The 8,279-nt window shown below is 50.3% G+C and overlaps 1 protein-coding gene across 1 annotated transcript; it reads right to left on the bottom strand.

Moving 5' to 3' along the window:
• Positions 1–1,399: 1,399 nt before the first annotated feature.
• DTYMK (deoxythymidylate kinase (thymidylate kinase)) lies at positions 1,400–8,142 on the bottom strand (the record flags this gene model as incomplete). The annotated part of the gene is made up of 4 exons (XM_008578754.1): positions 1,400–1,599; positions 3,390–3,587; positions 5,422–5,512; positions 8,024–8,142. Coding segments are annotated over 4 exons (519 nt in total), but the record flags the coding sequence as incomplete, so codon positions are not given.
• Between the last annotated feature and the right edge of the window lie 137 nt (positions 8,143–8,279).

The following is an 8,279-nucleotide window of genomic DNA, read 5'->3' as shown; positions in this document are numbered from 1 at the left end:
CCCGGGGAAAGGAGGCATGTGTCCAGGGTATAGCAGGGGACTGGGTGGGCCCTTCACCCTGCCCCATGAGATCCCTGTGGGACAACCTGGGTACCCTTGATTGTCCACCTGCCCTCTGGTGTAGGCGCAAAGGGCCTAGAGCCAGACAGGAAAGGGAGACACTGCTGGGCCCCGGGAGAGTTGGCCTGAGAGCTTGCCATGGCCTCTCAAGTGCCGTGTTAGTCCTTGTGGCTGCTGTGGCCAGTCCCCACACACTCAGAGGTCCCGGAGAGTAAAAGTCCAAAAGTGCCGTCGACACGTCTGGTTCCTACTGGAGGCTCCAGGGGAAGATCTGTTTCCTTGCTTTTCCAGTTCTAGAGCTGCCTGCACTCTCACAGCTGCAATGGAGCATCTCTCTGACCTCTCCTTCCGCTGTTGTAGCTCTTGACCATGACCTCCTACCTCCCTGTAAGAAGCACCCCTCTGGTAACTTTGGGCCCATGTGGGTAATCCAGGACAATCTCCCATCTCAAGATCCTTCACTTAATCCCATCCACAAAGCCCCTTTCAGTGTTTACTCAAATGTCACATTCTTTTGTCTTGACTGGATTCCAGTCTCCTGGCTGAAAAAGGAAGGGTGTTGAGACCCACAGCCGCCAACCCCAGACAGGCAGCCCTACCTGCCTTCCATTCCAGCACTCTATACTGCTCTCGACCCAGAAGGTGCTCTGTGTAGGGCAGACCGTTCCAGCAAGGGTCAACAGATCGTTCTGAGAGTCATTTAAAAGGATGCAGTGAAAAGCTAAGCTCTAGGGAGTAACAAAAATAACAGCAAAATTAACATCCATGTATTCAGAATGTAGGACATCATGCCACTCAGATAGAACCTGGCCGGGCCACTAGAGGCCAGGACACATGGGACTCAGAGCCCAGGACACACCTGAGATGTCAAAGCCTCGGCGGGAATCCCTCCACTAGGCCAGGACTAAGGTCGGGAAAGGCCCTCCTGGTCCCAATGCAGGGCCCTTCTCCAGCCGGCATGAAGATTCCCACTCAAAGCCAGCTCAGTCCAGGGCTGGTGTCTAAGAGGAGTGAAGCCTTTCACAACACATTTTTCAGGTCAATTTTTATTAATGCTTGTAAGAATTTCAGAATTCCAACTGATTGCCATTTCCATGTTCTCAATGAAACTGCTCAGATAGAGTAATCATTAAACATTAGTAAGAAAATACACCAATAAAGTAATATCTACAGGTTAAAGGAGAGAGCAGAGGAAGACTGGTCCATCGTATTTCTTGGTGTCTGCACTGCCAAGGTCCCTACCTGCAGGGGTCCTGGGTGCACCCCAGCCCCAGATCACAAAAGGCAACATGTGGGTCTCTGCTGCTGAGAAACAGCTCCTGAAATGTGGAATACGAATACGGCTGGGTCCACGAGCCTTTGACAAGTGTCTCCGCCTCTTGAGGGGCTGCAGGAAGCAGGCGTCTCCATGGAGTGGCAGCCTTGGGTTTACTTCCACAGCTCCCCCAGCGGCCTCTGTACTGCGGTGCAGATGGTGTCCTCGGAGAGTGCGCGGATTTCCTCATGGACCTCTTCAATGCTTTTGGAAGCGTCGACCATCTGTTCCCACAGGGGATTCAGGAGAAAAAGAGGGCTGTTAACACTTTTCACTTTGTTCCCAGTGCAAGTGGGAATTTCAGACAGGCTGGCCTGAATCTCCCTGGAGGCTGAGGACCTCCAGGACCCTACATGCCACACTTTTCTCTGAATCTTGACTGTGTCCTTGGTACAAAGCTGCCGCCACTCCTGCCACAGCCCACACGCAAGAGAAACACCATGCACCAAAGGTCCCCTCTTGCTCTGAACCTTTCCTCATGATCCCAAACCCAAGGAGTGCCCACCTGCTGGAGAGTGAGGTGTGGCATGGTCGTCACAGTGCCTGGGGTCTGCACCGGCTTGTTTCCCATGAAGAACGCTAGAGCTCAGAGTGACTCCTTCCAGGTCACAAGTGAGAAGACAGGCACAGAGGGCAGCCTCTGCCCCTGTCCACACTTTGGCAACACTCCCCCTGCATGCTCAGGGCAGCTACTCTGAACTTGAGGAAGTTCCGCAGAAGTTGTGCGGCAGGACCAAGCCGGCCTTGGGTCTGCATCCTGTCCTTTTGGGGAAGGTGAATTTTGTGCTAACACAGCTATGCTGCATCCTAACACGAACAGAGTGAAGAATGTCACTAACAGAGTCAGCCCACAAGAGCAACTTCTCTCCACCAGAAGGAAGGGAGGCGAGAGAAGGAATCCTTTCCTCTGCTGTCAGTCTAGGCCGGAGGGCTGGCTGGTTAGCTCCTGGGGTTAAACACCAAGGTCAAGGGTTGGTTCCCCTGCTGTGTGGAAAGAGGCTGCATTGGGGCAAAGGTGGGCACGGACGACTGGTGTTCAGGAGTGAAGGTGGAACCAGAGACCAGGGTGAGAGCAGGGGGAGCAAGAAGGTTAAACACCAAGGTCAAGGGTTGGTTCCCCTGCTGTGTGGAAAGAGGCTGCATTGGGGCAAAGGTGGGCACGAACGACTGGTGTTCAGGAGTGAAGGTGGAACCAGAGACCAGGGTGAGAGCAGGGGGAGCAAGAAGGGGCCAGACATGGCACCCACTGGGAGAGCAGAGCCAAGCATCCTGGGAGAAGGGAGGAGCTGAAATTGGCTCCTGGGACTGGGGCTGAAGCACATTTACAGACATGGGAGGAAGCCAGACGCAGGGAGACAAGCCAAGTGCCCTGTGGGGCCTGGGTCAGGCCTACAGAAGCGGGGCAGGGAACAGCCTCAGGGCTGGAGACTGTGCACGGTAGGAGACGCCTGAGGCGTGACCAGGGTTGGGAAGGAGGCAGGAGGAGAACCAGGTGTCCAGCAAATGTGTCCAGTGGGCTGAGGGGACAGTAAATGAGGTCTGAGCACTGACCCCTGGAACTGGCAAGCTCCAGCTTCTGACACCACTACCTAAGCATGGACACCATAAGCTGAAATATTACTCTCATGACAATGATAGAAGGTGAAGGGTGAAGTATGAAGTAGCCTGTAGGATGTCACCTTCTGAATGACAGCGTCACGTGGCTAAGGCCTTGCAGAGGACAGGAAATGCAGAATGTGCATGTCTCATGCCTGAAGGAGTTGCAAATATGTAACATTGCTCACACTCCCACCTGACCCACCAGACAGACACCAACCTCAGCGTTTTGCCAACCTCTCCGGAGGATTAGAATTTGCTCGCACTAAGAACCCCTGAATGGCTGCCCCCAAGGATGCACAGGCGGGAAACCAGACAGAAACTGCAGCAGCTCTGCTGGTGCTGCCATGCCAGTCAGCACAGGGTGTGAGCCCCCGCCACTTTTTCATGGTTCCCAGTTTGCAATTCTGTCTCCCACCTTCCAGTTCAAAGTTGTGTCCTTCATGAGCTGGTGGAAACGCTGCAGCACCCGCTCCTGGACAGCCCCATTCTCATAGCGCTCACGGCCAAACTCTCCCCGCATGGCAGCATCCGCCAATTTTAAGTGAAGGAACAGGACCAGGTCTGGTTTGGGAAGGCCCACGTCCGGCTGTTTACACCACTCCAGGGAAAAATTCTGCCAATACAGAACCCAGTGGATAGGGAAAGAAAGCTTAGTGAGGTGTAGTTTTTTGTTTCAAAAGTCAAGGGAAAAAATGAGGGGACACTTGGTGAGGTACCAATAAGTGAGAATTCTTACACAACAGTGGCTCTTTTAAAAATTTTAACATTATAAATGTGTTGGTTTCCCCCTCGCCACCCTCCTCTCATTTTCTTTTGCAAATGCATTCACAAGTGGACAGCAAAGTAGATGGAATGGCCGAGGGCCCTGTGTGCTTGTCACCCACAGCTGGGTCCTACAGTGCACCTGCTGATGCAGCTCCAGATGTGTGGGCCTGGAAGAAAGCACAGCCATGCACAGAGATCCTTGGGGCCCACCAGCCTGGGAAGTGGGGTCTGGAGAGCAGATTGGTCCAGAGATGGGCACAGGACCTCAGCCACATCCTTCCACCCACACCTGCCAGGGGGTCATCCCCCTTTGGAAGAGAGGAGACTGGCAATCCTGGAAACCTGCTGCATGCCAGGGCTGTGCTAGATCTCACACACACATTCCTTCTCTCATCACTCTAAAATTGGTGTCTCCATTTCTGGAGGAAAGGTAGGGCCAAAAACGCCGTGACTCAGGGCCACACACCCCAGGAAGACACCATGAGTTTAGGAAGTGAGTCCACCGGCCCTTCCCACAGAGCCTGCATGTCTGCTGGTCACAGCACACTGGGAGGGTGTAGGGAACAAGTCCACACTTCGTCAACCATTTGAATACTTCATAGGGGAAGGACTCCAGCCAGCACATGAAGAAATGGCTGAATTAAAAGGTGACCATCTTGCAATTAACCATCATTAAGGGCTTTTATAACAAAAAGGAGACAACCACACACCATGTGCCTCTTGAAAGGGGAGCCCAGTGCTCCTTGAAGTAGCCTTCTAGGGCTGGCTGGTTTATAGTTCTCACTTGGTTAGAGTGCGGTGCTAATAACACAAGGTCAACGGTTCACATCCCCATACTGGCCAGCCGTCAAAAAACAAAAAAAAGAAGTAGCCTTACAAAAATAACATTTATACATGTTAATGCAAGAAGAGATGTGGAAACCTATCCAAAGAGATTTAAGAGATGTTTTCTTTCTTTCTTTTTTTTTTTTTGTGACCAGCCACACTGCAGTGAGCGAACCAGCCATCCCTATATAGGATCTGAACCCGCAGCGGGAGTGCTGCTGCGCTCCCAGCGCCGCACTCTCCCGAGTGCGCCACGGGGTCGGCCCCAAGAGATGTTTTGATGTAAGGTCATTAATTGGATTCTGATTCAATATAACTGTAAAAATACAAACAAGACAATCAAGCAGCTCTTGAGGAAGCCATGAAGGAAACTTGGACACTGAATGTCTGACGACACTGTGCAACGACTGCTGACTTTTTCTGGGTGAGATTATGTTTTTTAAAAATTTATCTTCAGATATGTGCTGAAAGGTTTGTGAAGGAACCGATGACGCTGTCTGCTGTGGCAGAGACCAGACGCCCTGAGGCTCGTGATCGTGCTTGTGAAAGCAGGACACTGGGTGAAAAGTCCTGCTGATGAACCATCTTTGGAAATGCATGTGAAATATATCATCCAAATAAAAAAATACAGTTATGTCTGTGAAAACAGTCCACAGCTACATAAATGTTTGCTCTTCTTATTGACAATAACCAAATTAATCTAATAAAGAGGTAAACGGGACATAAGAAGAATCATAAACTCCAAAAAGTATCTGGAAAGTGTGTTGCTCATGCGGTAACTGATGCTCTGTGCAAATGTGGGCAGCACTGGGTCCATGCACCTGGAGTCACCCTGATGGGGGCCAACCTGCACTCACCTCCTTGGCACTTGTGAAGGCAACACCAGAAAATGCGTATCTGTCCACAACAAGGGTCACGCCCTGGTTCAGCTTCTCCTTCATTAAAGGCCTGGAAAAGACAGGATGTTTCTTAGCCCTGGTCCTGCTTTCACAGGTCCTGACCTATTATGCTTAAATTATCCTGACAACTCAGAAATCCCACACAACAACAATTATGGCACAGTGACTTATAACATTATTTTATTTTGTTCAAGAAAGCTGTGGCTTTCTCTTTAGAAAATGCCATATGGGTACTCCCAGCAAAGCCCAACATGAAAAGAATAACCCCATTTAACAGCAGCACACACAACTGATAAAGCTGTATGTTCCAGAGACATGGGGAAGAGAAATGGAAAGGCAAATGCAAGCAGAGAAGAGAGTGAAGGATGGTGCTGGAGAGGGCGGCAGGTGCAGCCAGCAGGTGATGCATCTATACCCACATCCCCAAGACTGGGCTGCAAGGACAAGAACAGAAAGGATGTCACAGATATTCTCAACCAAACCACCCCAGGCCCACCATCATCCCCACAGCTGCAAAGCTCTTAGATGTGCAAAGACGAGGGGCCTGATGTTAGCAAGAGGCACCCCTTAAGCCAAGAAGGCCCAACAGCCGACCTCACCAGTGCCTTCAAATTCCAGGGACACTTGTGTGAATGTAGTCAACTGCTCCTTGACAAAGGAGCAAAGGCAATACAACGGAGCAGAGACTGTCTTCAACAAATGGTGCTGGAACAACTGGACATCCACATGCACAAAAGGGAATCTAGACCCAGATCTTACAAACTTCACAAGAATTAAAATACATCACAGACATAAATGTAAAATGCAAAACCATAAAACTCCTAGACATACATACCCCTAGGTTGCACAGGAGAAACCTAGGTGACCTTGGGTTTGGCAATGACTGTAGATAGAATACTGAAGGCATGACCCTTAAAAGAAAGAATTGATAAGCTGGTCTGTGAGAGACACTGTCAAGAGAAAGAAGAGACAAGCCTCAGACTGGGAGAAAATATGCACAAAAGACACACCTGAAAAAGGACAGGTGTCCAAAGTAAACAACTCTGAAAATACAATAATAAGAAAACAGAGGACCCCATGAAAAACTGGGCCAAAGTGGGAGAGAAATAGGCCAAAGGACCTTAACTGACACCTCACCAAAGACAGATGGTAAGTAAGTACATGAAAAGATGCTCCACATCATACATCACCTACTAGAATGGCTAAAATCCAGAACACTGACGACACCAGATGCTGGAGAGGATGTGGAGCAATAGCCATCCTCATGTGTTGCTGGTGGGATGCAGAATGGTGCAGCCACCCTGAAGACGGCTTGGTGCTTCCTCGCAAGACGAAGCATATCATCACCACACAACCCAGGAACGGTGCCTTGGTATCCACCCAAAGGAGGTGAAAGCTTATGTCCACAAAAAACCTGCACGTAGATGTTTATAACAGCTCTATTCATAATTGCCCAAACCTGGACAACCAAAATGTCCTTTAGTAGGTGGGTGGATAAAATGTGGTACATCCAGACAATAGAATATTGATTAACGCCAAAAAGAAGTGAACAACTGTACCAAGCCATGAAAAGACAGGGAAGAAACTTAAATGCACATTACTTAGTGAAACAAGCAACCTCTGGCAGAACAGCTGGATGACAGAGGCGCAGGCCTGGGCACCTGGGGTAAGATTACTATTTAGAAAGTAAAACCAGCATTCTTTGTCATTTTCAATTGGACGTATACGTACTACATTACTTTTCCACAAAGCCACAAAAAGCAAAATGGGAACAATTACCTCCATAAATTCCAGATGTGCTAAAAGATGACAAAAGTGTTCTCATTTTCATCAAAAACTTGGGGTGGGGAAAGCCTCTCCAGGCGACACATAGCTAAGCCTGAGGAGAGTAACACGGGGTTTTGGGCAACAGAACACTGAGAAACCACTGGAAGTCTATCAGCCTGGAACCGGCTTGATGCGCTGCGGGACAATCTTTCTAGAAAGAACTCTACAGCAGCAAAACAGAACGAGGAAGAGCTACTTCCCTCTCTGCTGCACAGAGCTGCAAGGCAGAGTTAGAAAGTAAGCTGCCAAGTAATTTGTATGGTGTGACCCCACTTGTGCTGAAAAGCAAAGCAACGTGCGTGTCAGTGGAAAGGGTATGCTACAGAGATCTTACTCGGATGATACAATGTGAACGGTGTGGGAGAGAGTACACCCTAATAGAAACTTTAAACTTAGTTAAAAATGTATCCATACTGGTTATCAATGGTGACAAACAGGACACGCTAACAACATGTAAGTAACAGGGAAAGGAGGGGGGTGGTATGCAGGAACTCTACTGTTCGGTTTTCTGTACACCTCGAACTATCTAAAAGAAAAAGTTAAGTCTATTAGTTGCAAAAAGGGAGGGCAGGAGAAGCAACAGCCTCAGAGCGTTCTGCGGGAGCTACGGCGCTCGGCCGCCTCTGCTCCCGGGACGGCTGAGGACAGAAGCCGGCGGACACTAAAGCACAGCCTCGGCTCCCAGCGCTCCCCGGCGTCACCGGGAAGCCCCAGCCGGGCCGGCCGCGCTCACACTTGCTCCCAACGGTTCGCAGAGAACAGCAGGTGCACCGAGTGGTCCTCCACGTCGCTCTCCTTTTCCAGGTAGGAGCTCAGGAGTCTGCCGATGTCCGTCGACCTTTCTGGAAACAAGTACAAACGAGGTCAGGCTTCGGCTCCGCACCGGTGACCCCTCACTGTCTCTCCGCGGAGTCTCCCGGAGAAGGGGACCTCGAGGGCGCGCTGGGGACCGGGGCCTCCCCTGCCCGCCGCCTTCTCTGACGCCTGGA

The sequence above is a fragment of the Galeopterus variegatus genome, unplaced genomic scaffold (assembly GCF_000696425.1).
Source record: "Galeopterus variegatus unplaced genomic scaffold, G_variegatus-3.0.2 Scaffold1752, whole genome shotgun sequence".
NCBI classification, from domain to species: Eukaryota; Metazoa; Chordata; class Mammalia; order Dermoptera; family Cynocephalidae; genus Galeopterus; species Galeopterus variegatus.
The sequence above is the reverse complement of the archived record's forward strand: the minus strand, read 5'-3'. Positions and strand labels throughout refer to the sequence as shown.